Source organism: Octopus sinensis, linkage group LG5 (genome assembly GCF_006345805.1).
Source record: "Octopus sinensis linkage group LG5, ASM634580v1, whole genome shotgun sequence".
In the NCBI taxonomy this organism is placed as follows: Eukaryota; Metazoa; Mollusca; class Cephalopoda; order Octopoda; family Octopodidae; genus Octopus; species Octopus sinensis.
In genome coordinates, this window is record NC_043001.1 from 87,937,332 (window position 1) to 87,960,791 (window position 23,460).

The 23,460-nt window shown below is 37.0% G+C and overlaps 1 protein-coding gene across 1 annotated transcript in view; it reads left to right on the top strand.

Moving 5' to 3' along the window:
* Positions 1–23,460, top strand: part of LOC115212065 (E3 ubiquitin-protein ligase CHIP-like) — a 99,063-nt gene that overhangs the window by 48,990 nt on the left and 26,613 nt on the right. Inside the window, exons 4-5 of the mRNA XM_029780872.2 lie at positions 3,472–3,547; positions 14,920–14,976. Of these exons, the coding sequence (XP_029636732.1) occupies positions 3,472–3,547; positions 14,920–14,976 (133 nt within the window). The remainder of the gene's footprint in view (positions 1–3,471; positions 3,548–14,919; positions 14,977–23,460) is intronic.

A 23,460-nucleotide genomic window follows, 5' to 3' on the forward strand; every position in this document is an offset into this window, starting at 1 on the left:
ACCTTGGTCAAGTGTCTCCTATAACTCTGAGCTGACCAAAGCCATGTGAAGGGAATTAGTAGATAGAAAATGAAAGCTGCCTGTCATATGTTTATATATTATATTTGTGTGTGTGTGTTCTTGTCTTGACATCATGTGATTGTCATAAATGAATGCCATTCAATTCCAGTATTCTCTGAATAAATGTCTGGCTATGGAGTAATATTACATTGCTTGGAAACAAGTAAGGGTTGGTGGCAGTAAGGGCATCAGGCTATAGAAAATCTGCCTCGGTAAACTCTATCAAGCATAGAAAAGTGGACGTTAAAATGATGATGATAACGCTGATGATATGGTCATTAACCCATTAGGATTTAAGCTGAATAGATCCAGTAATTTTTAACTGATTGGATCCAACCTCTCACACCTATCCTTCAACCTAATTCTAAAAATAAACAATCATCGCATCAAAATCTTGTAGCTAAGAGATAATGCATGATTAATTCAAAACAATGTGAATAAATGTTACATTTAATAAAGTAATCTGAATGCTAAAAGGTTAGTATTGTTCTTTATCCACGAATTGTTATTAGTTAGCTGTGCTCTTAAGCTTCTTTCCTCCCAAGTGCTTATCTTATACTATCAGGCATTGCCTCAGTGTTTGTATTCAGACACTGGAAGGTGCAGAAAGATTAGAATGTAAGAAGAGGTCTTTGCCAGTAGTATTGCGTGAATATGAAACAAGGATCTTAAGAGTGGCCAATATCAAGTAACTGAGAGTGTATAATATGACATGCTACATGTGAGCTCAGCAGAGCAGCTGGATGGCCTATAAAAAGAATGGTGAAATCTCAAGAGAGGTGGAAGCAGACCAGAATCTGGTGGCGATTGTCAGATGGTAAAAACTGCAATATTTTGACCATGTTATTTAGGTCCAAAGCCTGTGTTCACATCTTTAAGGGCTGGGTGGATGCAGAATTGACTTGCTTTTCTTGGTGGACTGCATGAAGGGGACTCGTGTTACAGCATGAGACTGCAGTGTATAGCAAAGAATGGTGGAGCTGTCTGAAGCATGTGGCATTTTACTAAAAGGATTGGAATATTCATTCAATCAAATATATATATATATGAGAGAGAGAGAGAGAGAGAGAGAGAGTGTGTGTGTGTGGGGGGGTATATATGTGTATATGTACACACATGCACATACATATATTCTATTAGATGGTATCAACTTCAACATTCATCAGAATCGGTTTACTGCTCTGCCAAGGGTACCCTATCTGAATTTCTGTGTATTCTCACGCACAGCAAACTTTTAGAAGTCTCAGTCACCTATTGTTGCTGCCATGAGGCTCAACAACCAAAGGTCATATTTCACCACCTTACCCATGTCTTCCTGGGTCCACTCCTTCCACAGGTTCCCTCCTCAATCAGAGATTGGCACTTCTTTACACAGCTATCCCTATCTATGTATGTGTGCATGTGTATATATTTGTGTAAACATGTATATGTATACATGTTTGTATATGAATATGTATATCAATGGTGGGTGTATGTGTGTATATAAATGTAGATATAGATATCACCAAGATCATCAATGACATGGGTAGGACAGTTTGACAGGATCCAGTGGGTCTGAGGATTACATCATGCTACACTACCTGCTTTAGCATGCATGGTTTCTATGGCTGAATGCCTTTGCTAGTGCCGACTACCTTACAGAGTATACTGGATGCTTTTTTCCATGGCACCAGCACTTGTGAGGTTGCCATGCAGCTTGCAAAGTGGGGCTACAGTATAGAATGGGGCAACTTTATGTTAGGAGATGAGGTGTTAGAATATGAGAGGACAGAACAGGTTTCTTGCTGTAGAGGGACTTGATGGCTTTTCTTATTGTGGAAGAGTTTGTGGAAGTGGCTAGATTGACAGTGAGCAGGAGTGAGGACAGGTGAACAGGGCCTGTGGGTGGATGGAAGTTGCAAGAATTATGAGTGAGTGAGAGATGGGGAGAATGCTTGAGGTGGGGAGATATAATGAACAAATTTGTGTGTGTTTCTATGTGTGTGTGTGTGTGTGGCTATGAATGCCTTTCCTCCCTTGGACACAAAGACCTGTTGAGGCAAGCGAAGTCGATATAGAACCTCATCCGACGACAGGCACCCATGCCAACCCCCTTTGCTTGCGAAGACATGTTGGGGCAAGCGAAAGTGAAATCGAAATCGAATTGAAGCAGCCAGGATCCCTGGTCTGGTGGTACGTAAAAAGCACATTCCGACTCGTGGCCGATGCCAGCGCCGCCTCCACTGGCTTCCGTGCCGGTGGCACGTAAAATACACCAATCCGACCGTACGACAGGCACCCATGCCAACCCCCTTTGCTTGCGAAGACATGTTGGGGCAAGTGAAATCGAAATCGAATTGAACCGGCCAGGATCTCTGGTCTGGTGGTACGTAAAAAGCACTATCCGACTCGTGGCCGATGCCAGCACCGCCTCGACTGGCTTCCTAGCCAGTGGCACATAAAATACACCAATCCAACCGTGGCCGTTGCCAGCCTCACCTGGCACCTGTGCAGGTGGCACGTAAAAAGCACCCACTACACTCACGGAGTGGTTGGCGTTAGGAAGGGCATCCAGCTGTAGAAACATTGCCAGATAAGACTGGAGCCTGGTGCAGCCTTCTGGCCTCCCAGATCCCCGGTCGAACCGTCCAACCCATGCTAGCATGGAGAACGGACGTTAAATGATGATATATATATATATATATATATATATATATTATATATATATATATATATATATATACATATATACATACACACACACTTGAAAACGGATGCCTTGTGTTCAGTTAAATCATATGTAATATATATATATATATATATATCTGTACAGGGTATATATGTATATATATATATATATATATACTCACATACGCATGCACGCACCTATGTATATGTATGTGTATACATGTATTTTTTTTTAATGTGTGTGTGTACACACAAACACATCATGTACACACATATATACTTGGCAATCTCACAAGTGCTGGTGCCATGTAAAACACTCCCAGTACAATTTGCAAAGTGGTTAGGGTTAGGAAGGTTATCCAACCAAGCCAAAGCGACCATGCTAAAACAAACATTGGAACTTGGTTCAGTCCTCTGCCACATTAGTTCCAGCATGAAAAACAAAATTTAAATGATGATGATTATATATTATCTCTTCTGTTCTATTTATTGAAAGACAAGGGTAATTTGAAAGAGTTTTGACTGCTACTTTAGCATTTCAGTTGACCACATAGGTGTTCTTATAGTAGCTCATATACATGAGGCTGGGATGTGATGTTAAAATATTATTGTAATGGTTGTGTTTTTTGTTGTTAGCGTTGGTTTTAAGAAAAGGTAAACATTGAGAACAGCACATTTTTTTTGTTGCTTTGTAATTTGTTTTGCGTGGTTCTAATTGTCTTGATGATGATGATGATATTGTAGGCAGCAAGAAATGGTGCGGCAGATGTATAAAGACACCGACTGTACAGAAGAACTGAAGAATATAGAGCAGGAACATGTAAGTAGTTGCCTTGCACATCCTTGTTATAATGTAACAATTGCATCGTCATTTAATGTTCACTTTTCATGTTTCCTCAACGATTTCTATCTGACCCATGCAAACAAGGAAGATTGAACATTAGAAATGATGATGATGGTATATACATGTAAGTGTGTCTGTATGTGTATATGTGTTTGTATGTGGGTGTGTATATATATATATAATATATATATATATATATATATATATATATACTAGCAGTATCGCTCGGGTTTGTAAGGGAAATAACTATAAAGCATTTTTAGATAGTTATAGCCAAAATATAGCAAAAAAATGGGAAAAAAATTATGGTAAATTTTTTTGAGAGTTAAAAAGGTGGAGTTGCGTCCCCTAGACAGTCTGTGGTTTGTGTTTCTGATTCTCGACCCCATGTCGAATTTATCGATTTTTTTCAGAACTGGGGGAACTTTTCAAAATTTTCGCTGCGTTAGTTTTGAATTATGACATTGGGCTATGTGTGTGTCAAGTTTCATCAGAATCGGTTGAAAGCCGTGGTCAGAGTGAGGGTACAACCAAACAGACACACAGAAACACACACAGACAAACTGCCGTTTATATAAAGAGAGATATAATTAGTGAATGGAAGAAATGGAGTTGAACGAAGATTGTACAGAATTCCATTTATTACATTCTACACATGTTTCAAAGGCCACAATTTTCCAAATTCTCATTAAATAAGGATACCATATTGCAGCTTTCTCTTCAGGAAAAACCAGGAATTACGTTGTCAGAACAAAACAAAACAAAGGCGCAGCAAAGCAATTCGAACGAGGACGCTCCTTAAGAGCCCATGGGTAAAATGATTTTACCCATGGGCTCTTAAGGAGCGTCCTCGTTCGAATTGCTTTGCTGCGCCTTTGTTTTGTTTTGTTCTGACAACGTAATTCCTGGTTTTTCCTGAAGAGAAAGCTGCAATATGGTATCCTTATTTAATGAGAATTTGGAAAATTGTGGCCTTTGATACATGTGTAGAATGTAATAAATGGAATTCTGTACAATCTTCGTTCAACTCCATTTCTTCCATTCACTAATTATATTAAACTTCAATTATCCGCGCCAACGCACGGTTGCAACACCATATGATCATATCTCCAACCGTTTTTTTCTGCTGTGATTTTTGCTACCCAGGTATCGGTTAATCTTTTGAATAATCCATAACAAGATAATTCATCTTTCCATTTCAACAAATATATATATACATATATATATATATTATTTGTTTCAGTCATTTGACTGCAGCCATGCTGGAGCACCGCCTTTAGTCGAGCAAACCGACCTCAGGACTTATTCTTTGTAAGCCTAGTACTTATTCTATCGGTCTCTTTTGCTGAACTGCTAAGTTATGGGGATGTAAACACTAACATCGGTTGTCAAGCAATGGTGGTGTGGGCAAACACACGCGTACACACACTCGCACATATACGATGGGCTTCTTTCAGTTCCCATCTACCAAATCCACTCACAAGGCTTTGGTTGGCCCGAGTCTCTAGTAGAAGACATTTGCACAAGGTTCCACGCAGTGGGACTGAACCTGGAACCATGTGGTTAGGAAGCAAGCTTCTTACCACACAGTCATGCTGTGCCCGTATATATATATATGTATACACACACATATATTTTGTAAACAAACTTATAAAGCATGTGTTGATATTCTACAGAAAAATAAAGGAATTCACAAACATAAGCAAGTTGTGTAGAGAGCTTAGAAATTTGGATATAGGGTATTTACCCGATTTTCTAAGATGTCTTCACAGCCTTCCTGCATTTGTGAATTCTTTTATTTTCTGTAGAATATATATTTAAATGTATGTATGCGTGTATATATGTGTGTATGCATTACCTAAAATGGTTTGATTAGGTGCCTTGCGACTTAGTTCCATGGCCCTCTAACAAAAATTGTCACTTTCAAGTTTAGATTACTGATATATATATATATATATATATATATATATATATATACACACACATACATACATATGGTACATACTCTATATACATACATACTATATAAATACAAGGGTATGTGTGCTTAGTCCCAAAAGGCTCTGAAACAGTGTCCTCAACAAAAACGAATTTGATTTTCGAAATTTGCATCCCAATGGAAAGGTCATCCATAAATTGTAGTAAAAAAAAAATGTAATTTGCTATGAGAAACAACTCAACTTTTAGATCGACAGCTCTCCTACTCTCTAACTGTTACCATGAATCTATCTATCTCTATTATTTATCACACTCTTTATCACTCTCTCTCTGTATGTATTATCTCAAACACGTTGCTCTCATTTTGTTTAAAACTTTTAATGTTTACTTTCATTTAATGACAGCTTATTACACATGGACCCTGTTTTCTGATTGGGTAAAAATGATCAAACCTTAAACTACTGTAACATTTTGCTGAAATTATTTTGAATAACTGAATCACAAATGTTGTATTTATGTGTGTATATATGTGTGTATGTCTTACCTAAAATGGTTTGATTAGGCTACTTGCAACTTAGTTCCATGGGCCTCTAACAGAAATTGTCACATTCAGGCTTAGATTACTGATATATATATATATATTATATATATATATATATATATATATACACACATACATACATATGGTACATACTCTATATACATACATACTATATAAATACAAGGGTATGTGTGCTTAGTCCCAAAAGGCTCTGAAACAGTGTCCTCAACAAAAACGAATTTGATTTTCGAAATTTGCATCCCAATGGAAAGGTCATCCATAAATTGTAGTAAAAAAAAATGTAATTTGCTATGAGAAACAACTCAACTTTTAGATCGACAGCTCTCCTACTCTCTAACTGTTACCATGAATCTATCTATCTCTATTATTTATCACACTCTTTATCACTCTCTCTCTGTATGTATTATCTCAAACACGTTGCTCTCATTTTGTTTAAAACTTTTAATGTTTACTTTCATTTAATGACAGCTTATTACACATGGACCCTGTTTTCTGATTGGGTAAAAATGATCAAACCTTAAACTACTGTAACATTTTGCTGAAATTATTTTGAATAACTGAATCACAAATGTTGTATTTATGTGTGTATATATGTGTGTATGTCTTACCTAAAATGGTTTGATTAGGCTACTTGCAACTTAGTTCCATGGGCCTCTAACAGAAATTGTCACATTCAGGCTTAGATTACTGATATATATATATATATATATATATATATATATACATACATATATACACACACACACAAATACATACTATATGAATACAAGTGTGAAAAAGTACATCGATTTTTCTCATGGTAAACTTTTTGTGGTTTTGGGATGTACTAGAAACAACAACTAAATCTCCCTTAAATTGCACACCTTTCTGTCTGAAAATTATTTTGAAATTATAAACAGAAACAAATTGCAGATTAAGACTGTCTGTAGCTGAAATTTTTGGGTTTATGGGGGTGGGGAGTTGTTAATGAAGAAATTAAAAAAAAATTCACTATTGTTTTTAAATTGAATTTCATTTTCTGTTTAAAAATAAAGGAAGTGGGGATTGTTATGGTGACCACTGATTTCCAATTTTTTTCTTTTTTAAACCTTCAAGGCTTCTCCTGTCATTTTAAAGTGTGAAGTGCAAAAAAATAAAAATTGCTATAATCAGTACTGAGTGAGGGAGGGGTGTTGAAAAATTTCATAAATTTTCAAACTCCTTTTTTTTTCTTACTGCAAAAGCGTCTCCCATTGTTTTTAGGTGTGTAGTGCAAATTGCATGTTACTTACATCTGCCCACTTGTATATTGCATTCAGGTCCTGCTGTAAACTTGCAGCGCTGTCTGGATTTTTTGTTGCATGTGGTAATTTTGTATCATTGGCATTGCAATTTTTAGTCTGTCGCTGTTTGAGTGACTATGGGCGTGTTGAAGTGAGCTGTTATAAGCAGTAATGGCCCCAAGACGGTTCCCTGGGGAATGCCACTTAGAATTTGCATTTCCTCAGAGAGGGCACAATTGACTACAACTGCTTGACTTTTGTCTTTTAGAAGTCATGCAGCCACTCTCCTAGTTTACAGTCATGCTAAGGTCTCACAGCTTGTGACATATTATGCCATGATCTACCTTGTCAAAGGTCTTTGCAAAGTCAAGATATATCACATTGACATCTGAATGGTCAAGCAGCTGTTTCGAAACCCAGTCACAGTACTGTAAGAGCTGTATGGAGCAGCTTCTTACTAGACAAGAAACCATGCTGTGTATTGTTCAGTAATTAATTTTCTTCTAGGAACATTATCAGTTTCTTTCTGATGATTCGTTTCATGATTTTACTCACATGTAAAGAAGAGGGATTGACTTGTAGCTCTTAGCTTCTGCTCTGCTCCCACCTTTGAGGATAGAGCATATAATGCGTTCTTTTAGCTTTTTTGGAAGTTCACCACTTGCAAAGAAATTCTGGAGAAGTATCTGAATAGAGGGATCTCTGTGAAATGATTTCCATCTTGCTTTATTGAAATTGAAGTTGGATATGGCTTGAGTTTTTCTGATAGGGTAGATGCCAGCAGTTTGCCTAGGACCATATATTATTCAGCAATGTTGTGATCTGAGAGTGCTGTTGGCATCGCCTTCACATTATGGATAAGTTTCACATTATTTGTGAAGCAGAGATCCAAGATCTTGTTACTCCTGGTTGGCTGGATTATCATTTGTTGCATGAACAGCATATTAAAAAGTTCAAGTAAAGATTCTATATGCTTGTTTTTCATGCAGTGACATCTCAGAAAGGGTGTGGCCTTCAGGCCACTTAACATTTGGGGTGTTGATGTCACCCAGAAGTATATTAATGTGTTGGTTCAGGTCTGTCAATACCTCTTCTATGTGTCTGAGGCTATCCTCAAATTTACCATCATATTTTGAAGTATTTAGTGGACAATATGTTGTGCATACAGCTACATCAATTTGCTTTATATGTATTATTAAGTTGTCACAAACTTAGTTTGAGTAGGACAGCACTACAAGGGGTGTGACACCTTTGCAGATGTATACAGCAACTTCTCCATGGCTTCTTTCTCTTATGCCACCCTGGTACATATATAGAAGTTAGTTGTGTTTCTATAAGTACCATGCATATTGCTTGATTGCATGCAGCAAGCTCTTCCAGATGGAAAATTTTACCTCTGTTACTGAGTTGTAGTAGACTTCCAATGTTTAGTAGGAATATGGATGCAATATCTGGGTAGGTGTTACTAGTGTTAGTGTTGGCCATCCTGGGTCCATCACCTGTGGCAGTCTTGTGTATTCAAATGCATGGCTTTTGCATTCATGTCAGTTGCTGCACTATCTTCTGGGACATGTTCAAAACAGCCTGCTGCTTGATAGCTGCAGTTCATACAACCTCTGCATATTGCTTTTTGAGGGGTGCTGAGGGTATGTGTCAATTCCTTTTCTTATTCTTATGAGACCTGTTTTTCCCTGTTGGTTTAATACTAGCCAGATGGTCCATGTTCAATGATTTCCCTCTTCTGTGTTCTTGCTGGATTTGTTTTGGGAGGTTACCCTGATTGTTCTGATAAAGCTTGGGATGGACAAAGCTGCAATTTGTTCCTTTTTCTTCATGCCAGCAGGTGCCATTTAAATAGAATTTACAGACAATCCTGGCTCTGTCAGTTTCTGTCCTTTTGTTTGCTTGTTTTACTTACTGGTGTTTTTGTTTTTGCTTTATTTTTGAGCTTGAGGACATCTCTTTTTCTCGCCCATTTCCCCATCTCTTGTTCACTACAGTTCTTTTTTTTACTGCTATCATTAGAGCCATTGCTGCTTTCAGTATTGTTTTTAGGACAGGTAGCATTTGTGGTGGGTTTTTTTTTTGATGTCATCTGTTTGACCTTCCTGGGTTTCATGACATGTGGGGTCGTTATTGACCACTTTGTTTGTTTCTTTCATAATGCTGTGTAGGAGGTAAAGATGTAGCTTGTCAAGTGCATAGGAGCATATGAACTCCTGTCTTTTTCACTCAATTTTTATTTTGCATTTGTGTGCCTTCAGCGGTGCCTGTGGGACAGAAGAGAGATCTCCTCGGTGACCAAAGAGCAAATCTACCAGGCCGTCATTCGTACTATCCTCCTCTATGGTTGTGAAACATGGCCTTTGAGTGTAGTCGATCAGCGAAGGCTATAGGTGTTCGACAATGACTGTCTCCGCTGCATTCTTTGCTGCCGATGCATTGATCAGGTTCCTACAGCCAGTCTTTGTCATCACCTGAATCTCCGGCCCCTCCCTTCAATGCTTCTACAACGGTGCTTAAGGTGGTTTGGTCATGCAGCACGGCGTCCAGAGGGTGAGCTGATTTGCGATGTCCTCCTCCCACCTCCACATCCCAACTGGTGCAAACGCACGGGCAGGCAGCTGAAGACCTGGGCAATGACGATAAAGGAGGCCCTCTCCGAACTCTCAGGTCCACAGGTGGTTGGTCTGCGCAAATGGAACCGCGAATGGCTCACTATCTCCAGTGACCTCGCTCAGGACCGTTGAGCGTGGGCCACCATAGTTCGGGATGCCGTCAGGACCAGAGAAGAAGCCCGTTCAACCCACCTTGGATGAACGCCGTCACAAGTACTAGTAAGTACTCAATTTGTGCCATAGACCTATGGAAACTGTAGTTTTCTAGGGTGCCATTATTAGGTTGTTTGGCAGTAATCCATCAGTCATGTTCCATGCTTGAAGAAAGTGATGACGTTCTTTGATTTGCCAATTTCAATGCATCTTTTGCATTTTGTTAGCTTCAATTTAGCTCAGTACAGATTTGCAGTTGTTGGTGTTCATCTGTTGATTTTTCATACTGTAAAATGGTGAGATATTAGTAGCTGAAAAATTTTAATAAGTGTAACATTTGCAAAGATGGTGGGGTATTAAGAAAAGATAAACTATTTCCAAGGATGTTGTTAAAAAGTGGTAAGAGAGAAAGTATGAGAGTGTTTAAGAAAATAGAACATTGTAAAAGAGAAAGTGAAAGTGTTGGCGAATGTAGGAGACAAAAGTAATTCAAAAGACCATAGATATGCAGTGGAAAATATAAGTTTGTATTAGATTTATAGTGTTATAAAGAGATGTAAGAGAGAAAGTGCAAGAGTGTTAATGAAAATAAGAGACAAATTCAAGAGATTGGAGAATGTTCAGTGAAGATGGAAAGGAGGTTTGTAACAAACTTATAGCACTTTAATAAAGAAAGGTGGGAGGGAAAGAAGAAGAAGAATGTTTAGGAATATAGGAGAGAGATAATTCAAGAGTTCTGTAGAATATGCAGTGGAATTTTCATAAGTATTTGTGGCTTATGAATTAAGGAGCTACATTGATTCTCCACAAATCCAAGTTCAGTTTTACTTTGGTCCAGGCAGGTTCGTATATAAGGAAGCTGAGTGTGTATGTGTTTGTGCATGGAAGCTTGCAAGCAAAGACCCAGGTGCATATTCATGTAAATATCTGGAACCCTTGGTGGATTTCAAACATTTGTGAATGAAAGCAGTAATAGTGTATTCCACATCTACCAACTGTGGTTGTATGTCTGTAACTAATCAGAATGTTTTTCATTTATCAATATAAAAAAAAAAAATCTGTTGTTGGATATTACCTGAAACTTTCAGTTTCAGGTTGGTATCTTCAGTGATACAGCATGTGGAATTTCTCTGCTAAACAAAGATTACACCTCTAGGTTTTCCTATGAAAAGTACAATAATACCTTTGTTGTTATTGTACTTTTTATTTTGGAGTAATATTGGAAACAATTTAATTGTTGGTTAAGGTGGGTTTTAAGTGAGCTGCTTGTTAGTTTGATGTTTCTTTTCTTTTTTCTTTTTTTTTGTTGTAATTTGTGACATTGGTTTGAATGATGTTTCGTTACAGGCAAATGCTACATAGAGGGCATAATTTCGGTTTTTCGATGTTGTATTCCCTCTCTTTGCTTAGTCTCAGATTTCTATCATTATGTAATCTTATATAATTTAGATTTAAAAGGATTGAACTTTTAGTAACATTACTTTTTTTTTTTTTTATTAAAATACTAGCTTACTTTGTAAGAAGTATATAAAACTGCAGTTTGTGACATATTCAAGAGGGTATGGTGATTAAGGAGAGGAATTACTATGTTACAAGTTTCTTTGAAAACTATATTAGTGTGTTAGCTATTTTTGTTAGCATATTTCTGTTGAAATACACTGCGTTTATTTCAATTAATTTTTAAAATAATGAAAAATTTAGTAAAATAACTTATTAAGCTGGTGTTTGGAGTATAAATTAACATGAAATTTTAATGAAAGATTTTAATTTAGATCACTTTAAAGAAGGAACTTGTATCATAGAATGAGGGGTGGTCTGGACAGATTGGTATCAAGAGAGTTTAATGCACCATATTCTTCCTTGGTTATTGGTTGTTTAAATTATCCCAAATATACAAAATTTAATCTAGATTCAGCCTTAATAAAGAGTGACTAATTTTCTTTTCATTTTATTTTAAGTCTTTCATGTTTTTATATCACTCACAACTTTTGTTGGAAAATGAATGCACAGAGATGTATAAAAATATGTTAAGGACACTGAATTAAGTGCATTACAAGGTTTGATTTTTTTCCCCCCCTCCACTAGGTTCAACTTTGTGCTTCACTTTCTGCTTTTGAGAGACTGTTCCAGTAATAAAACTGGAATAATTCACCCCACCACCACCACCACCATACCACCTGTTTACAAAGCCTTAGCTTTGTAAGTGAATGTTTGTGTATGTGTGCAACAATGCATGTGCATTTGTGTTCCTGTATGTATGTGTTTGTATGCATACATGTACTTAGCTGCAGCACCCGGCCTTGCCAGGGTTTATTAATACCTAAAATAAATACAATCAAATGAATTTATTATGTTTTGGATAGATTGCTTTAAAAAGGTGCTGAAAATTCTTTATTTAGTATGGAAATGTTGATTCATTCAGAATTGTTGCATGCAAGCAATTCAGAAGGTCGTTCAAGTTGAGCTTTATAAACATGTGCAAATATAAACAAACACAGAACCAAAAATAATGTTTTATTCCTAATTTTTTTTTTTCTGTTTTATTTTCTGGGAAAAACATTATTTTATTAAATAAACCGTTCTATCTTACATATTTACTTTGAATCAATTGCATTTCTAATCAGTAACATTTTCCAGTATCTGCTGTGATACTTGGGATTATTCAGTATTCTTAGTTTTTTTCAGTCAGGAGTTACAGAAAAAAAAAAATGTAATTTTCTACTCTAGTAAAGAAGCAGCATAAAATTACTGAAGGGGAAAGCAACGTGATTTCAAATTGATTCCAGTGACTTTGGTACTTTGTCCTTGTGATTTCATGATATTCATCCATCCATAACAAAGGAATTTTTTGAATGAAAACCCCCTTGTTCTTAGCACAATTTGTGAAAACTGATGCTTCTTTGATAGGCAGAAGCATTTTCTTCACTATCAAGCAAGTCCCATTTGCAAAGTCTGGTGGTATATAGATTTCTAAGAAAAATGAAGTGCCTTTACATTAGGATTAACTGATATGATGGAATTCCAGAAGAGTTCTGGGAATTTTAAACTGAAGTAATTCACCAGTAAGTGAAGGTGCATGGCTTAGTGGTTAGGATATTTGGCTTATGATTGTAAGGTCACGAGTTCAATTCCTGGCGATGCATTGTGTCCTTGAGCAAGATACTTTATTTCATGTTGCTCCTGTCCACTCAGCTGGCAAAAAAAGTAGTATCTATAATTCAAAGGGCCAGCCTTGTCACACTCTGTATCATGCTGAAACTCCCTGAGAGTTCTGTTAAGGGTATGTGTCTCTGTGGAGTGCTCAGCCACTTACATGTTAATTTCATGAGCAGGCTGTTCTATGATTGGATCAACTGGAACCCTTATCGTAACTGACAGAGTGCCATCAAAAAAAAAAAAAAAAAAAAAAAATTTAGTTCAGAGCATTTTTACCAAAGAATTCAAAGATTTATGCATAATGAACTATCTTGCAAGAAAATACATCGTCATTGTTTTACTGTTCCCTTTTCCATGCATCATGGGTTGGACAGAGTTTATTGAGGAAGATTTTCTATTGTAGAATGCTCTTCTATTACCAACCCTTATCGTTTCCAAGCATGGTAATATTTCCTTATGGTCAGAGATGTTTATTGCAGACTATTGGGAATAAATGTCATTGTTTATATGATATTCACAACTATCGTGCTATGTCAAGATAAGGAGACACAAACATATACTCACATATACATACACACATACACACTCACATGCACACACACATACACAGAGCTTCTTTCAGTTTCCATCCACCAAATCCATTTACAAGGTATTGGTTAGCCCAAAACTATAATAAACGATAATCAGTGGATGAACTCAAAAAGTATGTTTTGGGTAACATACGTCTTAACAAAGTCATACCTAATTTCTTGAGATGAAGCTTTGAGGCAGGCATTGAGCTCACCTACTGGTGTGTCCTTACAAATTATAGGCAGATAGGAGGTAGAAATCATCTGCAAGTAGCAGATGGTAGGGTACCCATGATGTTGCTAGTTTATCTTATGTGCCCCAGTGTCTGATCCAGTGCTTCAAGATAAGTTTGTGGCTCATTTTGCATTCAGCCTACAAAATCAGTTGACAACTTTTGAGTGCAACAGCTAATGAACCTCAACTAATATTGGAAACTATTACATCTTGGAATGTTGGGTTTTGGTTTAAAAGTAACTTAAGTATGGAATGCTACTACAAGGCCCAGTTGTTATTGTGGTGTGCCTCAACGACCCTAAAAGCTATATCAGCAGTGCAGGCTCCTTGGTGGGGGGGCGCTTCTATGCTGGACAGATCATCACCCAGGGGTGATGGAGGCAAAGTTGACGTGCTAACAACCCTATCAACTCATTGCCTTAAAAATAATAATAATAATTTCAAAGTTTTGAACAAGGCCTTTAATTTTAGTAGAAGGCAGGTTAGTTGATAACAGCAATCCCAGTATTTGACTGATACTTTATTTTGTTGACTCTAAAGGGATGACAGGCAAAGTTGACTGTGGTGAGATTTCAGCTTGGAACTTAAGGAGAAGTGCTGCTAAGCATTTTGTCTGATGTGCTAATGAGTCTACCAGCTCACCACCGTAATAATGATAATAATAACTGAAATAAATAATTATTCAAAAAACTGGAACAGCACATGATGCAGTTTTGTGTATATGTGTTTGTGTGTGTATAAGTATTTAGGGTCTGTGTGTGCAAATGCACAACACATTTACACACACATACAGACATCCAGCATAATGTATATTTTCATTTCCTTATATTTCTCTTGTCTATTTTGTCTTTACAGAAAATTCACTTAGTTGAAGTGAATGCCTTATTCTCACTGTTAGATGAACGAAGAAAGGTAAGGATTATTAAAATTTCTTTATTTGCTATTTTACCTTGTTTTCACATTTTGTTATTATAATTACATAATTACTTTTGTTTGGCTCCAAGTCTGTCCCCATTTAACAGATTTTCCTTAATAGTATTTAGTATTAGGTCTGCCTAATTGGATAAACTTGTGATTGAAGGTGTTCCAGTTGTGACCATCCCATCTATTCTTTTTCAGGCAAAGTGTGTATCCTGGATTTAGAATTTACATGCTATAAGTAGAAGCTAAAAGTTTTTGCATCAAGAAGGGCAACAGGTCTTATAGCCCTACCTAAAAACCCATGCTAGCCTGGAAAAGCCGGCATAAAAGCAATAAGGAAGATGATAATGATGATGGGAGCATCTAGATCTACATTATCCTACATGCCCTTCTTTTTTTAAGATTTGAGTGAGATTTGGCTACTATTGCCAGCTGATATTTGGCTTCTATTTGGTAGTAGTATTTGGCTACTACTATCACATACAGGATATTTTGTTGAATGACTATGTGTGATCAGCATGTCCATTGTTCTAGATATGCTTTGTCCATGTCTAGTGGAGGACCATATTGTGTACTCAAACAAGATAGATCATCATGTGGAATACAGTGTGGCAATGTAGAAAGTTTTGTTCTTTTCCTCTCTGTTGGAACACCAGTATATTTTTGACATTGTAAACTTATAATCAAAAGCATTTGAACTGTGACCACAGTGTGTCTTGGACTAAATTATCCAGTGCATCTTACCTTCTTTTAAGGTAGGTGGGTGTTATTTGAGTGGAGTATTTAGAGCTGGTGTACAGAAACTTTTTAGTCGTGGGAGAGAATTGCATGTGTATAAAACCTGTGCTACGAAAAATAATCATTCTTTAATTTTATAATTTCATTATTATGTAATTTGGATTAAATGACTGTTTTGGTCTTAAGGCTTGAATTATTTTGTTTCATATGAATTTATAGAGATTTTGTTAGTGGGCAATTTTAAAATTAAATGCAGGTGAAATTTCACTGTGGGTAAGGGATTTACAACCCCTAACTTAGATGCTACACCTCATTGGCTTGAAATTGAGGCGATGTTTTGTAGCCTCAGGGCAAGAGTGAGATTTGGTAAGTGAATTGGGGTGGTAACATCAAAATGTTTAGAAGAGGAGACGTAAGGTATGTCTGATGAGCTACTAGCTGTAGCCAACATGGAGTGCATTATCTTCTACATTTGTAGTTCAGTTTCTTTTGTTTTGTTTAATATTTTGGTTTGTTTGTTATTGTTTTGTTACTTGAAATGCACAATAGCTGTGAGGTTAATACACTTGACAATCATTGACCCCATAGCCACAGGCTTAAAGTTTATTACTTGCACTATTATGTTGTATTCTTGAGACAGACAAGTAACATTATCAAAGAATTATACTCATCCGTGTTCACCATTAGCACATGTTCACCATGAACTGTTGTTCACCTTTCACTCTAGTTTACCATTCACCATCATTCACTATTCACCACTATCTCCCCTCACTCACTGTTTACCCTTGGTCATCAGTCTCTCTCGTTCACTGTTCACCATAGTTAAGCATTTTCGTTGTTCACTATTCAGTACATTCAGCCCTAACCCTGTTCAGTAAATGTCTGTCACTCTTCTCCCATACTCTTGCAAACTTTACCCACCTATACTTCCTGATCTTCTGTCCCCGCTCTCTTTTCTATTCACTTTCTACCTTGAGGGTATGCTATAATACCTTATCACCATTATCTTTATCTTTCTTTTCTGTTCCACTTCCAATTACTCCCACTCACCCTTATGTAATGCAGATTAGCAATATATTTTCTCTTCAGCAACACACCTATTTCTATCCCTTCAATCATGCATTAATCTCTCAGCAACTAGTCTCAACCAGTCAAGGATTTTATTTTATTTTATTTATTTCTTTTGGTCACTTGTGCTGGTGCTCTGAAAAGGTACCCAGTACATTTTGTGAAATGGTTGACATTAAGAAGGGCATGAAAAAGGTGTGTGAAAAAGTGCCACTCTCTAGCGGTTGAGGGAACCGCTAGAGGTAGACCCAGGAAAACCTGGGACGAGGTGGTGAAGCACGACCTTTGAACATAAGGCCTCACCGAGGCAATGACTAATGACCGAGACCTTTGGAAATATGCTGTACATTAGAAGACCCGGCAGGACAAGTGAGTCCATAACCTGTGGCCTTTGCCAGGGATGTAGCCAGCCCACTTATGTATAACTTTCCTTCTTTGGACACAAAACTCTGCTTGTGAAGACCTGTTGAGGCAAGTGAAATCGAAATTGAATTCAAAATCGAACCACATCCGACGACTGGCACCCATGTCAACCTCCCTTCATTGGACACTAAACTCTGCTTGCGAAGACCTGTTGGGGCAAGTGAAATCAAAATTGAACCAAATTCTATGACTGGCACCTGGCCGTTGCCAGTGCTACTGGACTGACTCCTGTGCAGGTGGCAAGTAAAGAAACACTGTTTCAACCCTGTACTTGAGGAGATCTATTGAGTCAAGTACATCAACATCAAAAATCAATGGAAATAGTAGTTGTGATCCCTGTGCCGGTGGCACGTAAAAAGCACCCACTACACTCACAGAGTGGTTAGCGTTAAGAAGGGTATCCAGCTATAGAAACACTGCCAGATCAGACTGGAACCTGGTGCAGCCTTCTGGCTTCCCAGACCTTGGTCGAACCGTCCAACCCATGCTAGCATGGAAAACGGACGTTAAACGATGATGGTGATGCTGATGAAGGTGCAGAAACCATGCCAAGGTAGATATTGGAGTATGGCATGGTCCTTTGATTTATTAGATCCTGTTGGACCATCTAAACAATGCCAGCATAGAAAATGGATGGTTAGATGATGATGATGACCATTGTCTCCAGCTAGTCATACCGACACTGCCAAATTCTCAACCAGGCAGAAATATAGCAATTCCATGATCCCCATCAACCACCCTCATATGCACACTTGCAAAAATCAATCAACGCAAACATTCTTTCTCCAATTTGATTTATACTACCATGGTACATAACACACTTCACAAAAATAATCTATGACAACTCCAACAACAAAAACAAACAGGAAACTAGCTAGCTACCTACCATTAGTATCGACTAAAGCTACATACTTGTAAAGCAAATACAAACACCTTAAGAACAGTACATGGTAAGCTGGTAAACTACATTGCAGGTCACCAACCCTTTGGTGTGCATAACACCAAATCTAAAATTTGTAACATGCTGAATAGAATACTGCAAAGATTCATCTGCTCACTCTTTCTTTTTTTTTTGTGTGTGTGTGTGTGTGTGTATATATGTGTTTTTATAACATAATTTCTAATAGCTCCATAAAATTTACACATGGTCTCATCTGTTTACAACATCACAGTTACATCCTATTACAATTTCACAGAAACAGCTGGATAACTGCTCAAAATTATAAAATCAACCTGACTAAATTACTACCTACCAAATCCATCCTCATTATGTGTCCTACCAGTAATACTAGAGAACATCAAACACAACCAACCATCACACTCAACAACATACCATACATATGTGCAAGAAGCATAAAATACTAAGAATCTCATACAATATTCATACTCTCTTTTACTTGTTTCAATCATTTGACTGTGGTCATGCTGGAGCACTGCCTTTAGTTGAGCAAATCAACCCCAGGAATTATTCTTTGTAAGCGTAGTACATATTCTATCGGTCTTTTTTGCCGAACCGCTAAGTTATGGGGACGTAAACACACCAGCATCGGTTGTCAAGTGATGTTGGGGGGACAAACACAGACATACAAACATCTACACACACACACATATATATATATACATATATATTGATGGGCTTCTTTGAATTTCCGTCTACCAAATCTACTCACAAAGCTTTGGTTGGCCCGAGGCTATAGTAGAAGACACTTGCCCAAGGTGCCACACAGTTGGACTGAACCTGGAACCATGTGGTTTGTAAGCAGACTACTTACCACACAGCCACCCCTATGCCTATTTACACTAAAAGATGTATTGAAGGAAGAGAAGCACTTCAAAAATATACTTAGAGCACTTGGGGATACCACATTTATCATCATAAAACACTAATTTTGTATAATCATAAATTTCATAAAAACTACCTGTGCAATGAAAAAAAATACAAGCTGATGAGGCTGTTGTTACATGGTAGCTCAGTCTGCAAGAAATAGCTGACAAATCCCCTAACTTACACCTTTTCTATTTTCAAACAGGGAAGTATACATTAGATAACGTAGTTGTGGATGTACTGTCTGAATAAACAATCCGGTGGTCCTCATAGGATTGTATATAATCATTGGTGTGTTTGAGAAGGGCTAACCTGGGGCTAAATGATAACAATGTGTATATAATAATGGACTCTCCTGTTGTTAGATGATGTATGAGGGTTCGACAATTTCTTACCAAACAACTACTCCACAGATGATTTGCTTATAGTGATAAGATGTTTGTGTAGACATAAGTTCACTCCCTCCATCAAATTGATATTACCTGTACAGGTGCAACTGGGTGTCACATGTCAGAAATGATTGCAGAGCAACGTGAAATGAAACGCTTTGCTCAAGAACACAGTGCAATGCCTTGTCTTGGAATCGAACCCATGATCTCACAGTTGTGAATTCAACACCTACTAAACATTCACACACATACACGTATAAATAGGTGACATACATGAAACTCTTGTGACATACATGAAACTCTTGAATCACTTTGTAATTTCTGCTGATTAAAAAAAAAATATATAACCCATGCCAACAGGGAAGATGTGTGTTAAAAGATGATGATATATACAGGGTGGTTGCTAGAAAAGTGGAAAATTTGAAGGCAGAACTAACGAGTATTAGTTAAATCATCAATAAACTGTATGATAGATGGTTTCTGATTTATTGTTTCTGTTATGAAATGAACACAATCATAACAAGCATTGATCTCATTTGTTTCTGAGTGAACCCCACATCATGGAAGAAGGCTGTGGAAGGAAACAGCTGTCAGACTTTCAGAGACAAACTATTGTTCTTTTCAATAGTGAAAATCTGACTCAGGCACTGACTAAATGTTTAACTATCAGCATTTCATGAATTTTCTGCTTTTCTATGATCACCCTGTATATAGTAATTGATGATATATATATATATATAGCTTATGTTCTGTTGTGAGTTACATGGTTATGTCTCCATTGAAGAATGATCTCACAGTTTTTATTTGTGGAAACTATATGTTGGAGGTGAGGGATTTATGTTGGCCTGTGTATGGTGCTTGTTTTTGCATGGAAAGTTGAGTAAAGGAGTGAAGAATGGCATTATCTGCTTAAGATCTGCCTGTTTGAAGTGGCAGTAAGTAGATGATTAATGTGCAAAGGAAAGACTGATGGGATCATAACTGAAGTGTTGTGGCTTAAGAGAGATTTGCTGGCAATTGTGTGCTCTTAAAGGAAGTTTCTAATCCAGTAGACCAAACAGATGAAGATATGGTCAAGAGCTTTGTTGATGCCAAGTGTCAACAAAATTGCTTTTGTTGAAGCTCTCAGTGGCAAGAGACACAGTAGAGAAGTTCTCCAATAATTGTGGGTCTATGATAGTGTTGATAATTGCTGATGTAGGGAGAGATTCAAGGTGATGAAATTAGGATTGTCTACAAAATGTTTCCAATGTCTTGGAAATATTGGGAGTAATAGGTCAGTAGTTGGCAGAGCTTAGAGTTGTTTACTTTTGAGAAGAAAAAACAGACTGATTTCCCTCGGGATAATTGTCATCTATGTAGGGGATTAAAGCTGTTGATTGGTGTATGTTGTAAACATGTGTTCACTAGTGTGGTATGTATTGTAAATAGGTGAATTGTTGGTGTGTGTGTATGTGTTAAAAAAAACACACACATAAGGATAAACAAACGAAACAAAGAGAAAACACACAGAATGTAGCCAATACTCATCAGTTATTGTCAAAGAAGGATCACATATTTATCAGGTAGTAAAATTGATTCTGTATTTTAATGGTTGAGTATACCTGCCATCGAATTAGTCCTAGGATGAAGTAATTAGGTTAGATCTAAAACTGCTGACCTTGACATGAGATGACTGTATCTGGGATAAATTTAATAGAGAGATCTTGTATTTCTGATCTGTCCTTCTCATGTCAAGATGGTGTAAAATAGACATTATAATTATCAGGTGTCATTATAATTATGATCATTATTACCATGACAATGCTAATTATTATGGTGTTCTCATCACCATTATTATTGTCATTTGTGTCAAGCTTGCAGGATTGTCAGCACATTGGACAAAATGCTTAGTAGCATTTCTTCTTACACTGTGAGTTCAAATACCACTGAGATCAACTTAGCGTTTTATCCTTTTGTGGGTAGATAAAATAAGTACCAATTAAGCTCTGAGGTTGATTTAATCAACCTATCCACTTCCCTTAAAATTGCAGGCCTTGTACCAAAATTTGAAACAGTTATTATGATCTTGATGATGTCATGAAGATGTCTTTAGATTGTTTTTAGGTTGTGTGGAGCATATTCTGTAGTCAAGTATGAGTTTATGTGTGGTCTTCTAAAAATAGCAAGCAAATCTCTGATATCAAAGAGAAGAATCTACTGTATGATGTAGTCCTATTTACATTATTCTTTCCTACTCTAGGCACAAGGTCCAAAATTTTGGGGGAGGAGGTCAATCGATTAGATCAACCCCAGTACACAATTGGTATATAATTTATCGGCCTTGAAAGGATGAATGGCAAATTTAACCTTGATGGAATTTGAACTCAGAACATGAAGACACAAAATACTTCTAAGCATTTTGCCCAGCATGCAATCCTATATATATTATTACAGTAAATAAAATGGAGTTGCAATTGCTGGGAAACCTTTGCTCAATCAAGGTTTACCTTTGGTTGAATAACATCTAAGGCAAAATGGAGTTCCTTCCTCTGCCATAAAATTGCATAAACAAGGATATCAAGTGACTGTATGCTTGTATTATAACTGAATTTAATGTGTGTATCCTGGTTTTAGAATGGGTACACTGCATATTAAAAGGGTTGATGACAGTAAGGACATCTGGTTGGAAAAGCATTGTTTCAGAAAATGTGTTCAATCCATGCCAGCATGGAAAAACAGGCACAAAATGCTGCTGCTGAAAACATGCATATATATATATATATATATATATATATATATATATATATATAAACACAGACACATGAAAACATATGATTAATTACACACACCTATGTATGAGTACTCACATACATGACTGTTCACACAGGTGAATACACACACACACAGTGTAACATCTTAACTCTTATCATGTCCAGTAATTATGAGGCGATTAATTGTAAAGTGACAAGCACTCAACATTTTGGCAGTTTTTATTAAAAACAGAACAGGCAGACATGACTTTACTGGAGGGATGCCAACGTTGGCATGTGGTGGCGGGGAATGGATAGGTGATAGTGTGCATAATGCAAGCTTAGCTTTAGTCAGCTTTACTTGAACAGGTAGAGATACCAATGAAATATGTGATTTCTTAAAATTTTTAAATAATCTATATTTAATTAGGAGTTTTGTTTTTGACAACTTCTTGTATTTCTGTTCAAATCTCAGCTTTGCTTTTTTATTTCTCTTGGGTTAACAAATAGCATTATTAGATTTGGTGGTGGAAAAGAGAGCAATTCACCAGACTCTATAATGATACCTGCGCTTTTGTTAAAATGAATTATTATTAGAATCAATAGTGCAGCAGACTCAGTGTTTAGTGGTATTTAGTTGCATTCTTTTGTATTCTTAGTTGAATGAAGCCCGGCTGGGGTTAACTTTGCTTCATTCTCTTGAGTGAATAAAATAAGTACTAGTCAGGTACTGGGTTAATTACATCGATGGTACCTTTCTGCATGTGCCTGTACTAGAAGTAGTATTTGTTTTGGTTCTTTATGGTCTGGGTTCAAATACTACCTTGATTAACCTTGCTTTTCATCGTATTGGGGTTGATACACCAGTCAAATCTTATTGGGGTTAAGCACCAGTCAAATATTGGTGCTGATGATTTTGACTGATACTCACCACAGAGAATTTCGAAATTGTGTGCCTATGATAGAAATTATTATAACTAAGGTAGTGAGCTTGTAGAATCGTTAGCATGCTGGACAAAATGCTTATCACCATTTTGTCTGTCTTTTCATTCTGAGTTCAAATGCTGCAGAGGTCGACTTTGCCTTTCATCCTTTCAGGGTTGATAAAATAAGTACCAGTTGAGTACTGGGGTTGATGTAATCAACTATCCATCTCCACAAAATTTCAGGCCTTCTGCCTATCGTAGAAAGGATTATTATTATTATTGTGGTGAGCTGGCAGAATCATTAGCATGCTGGGTAAAATGCTTAATGACATTTCATCCAGCTTTGCTATGAGTTCAAATTCTACCAAGATCAA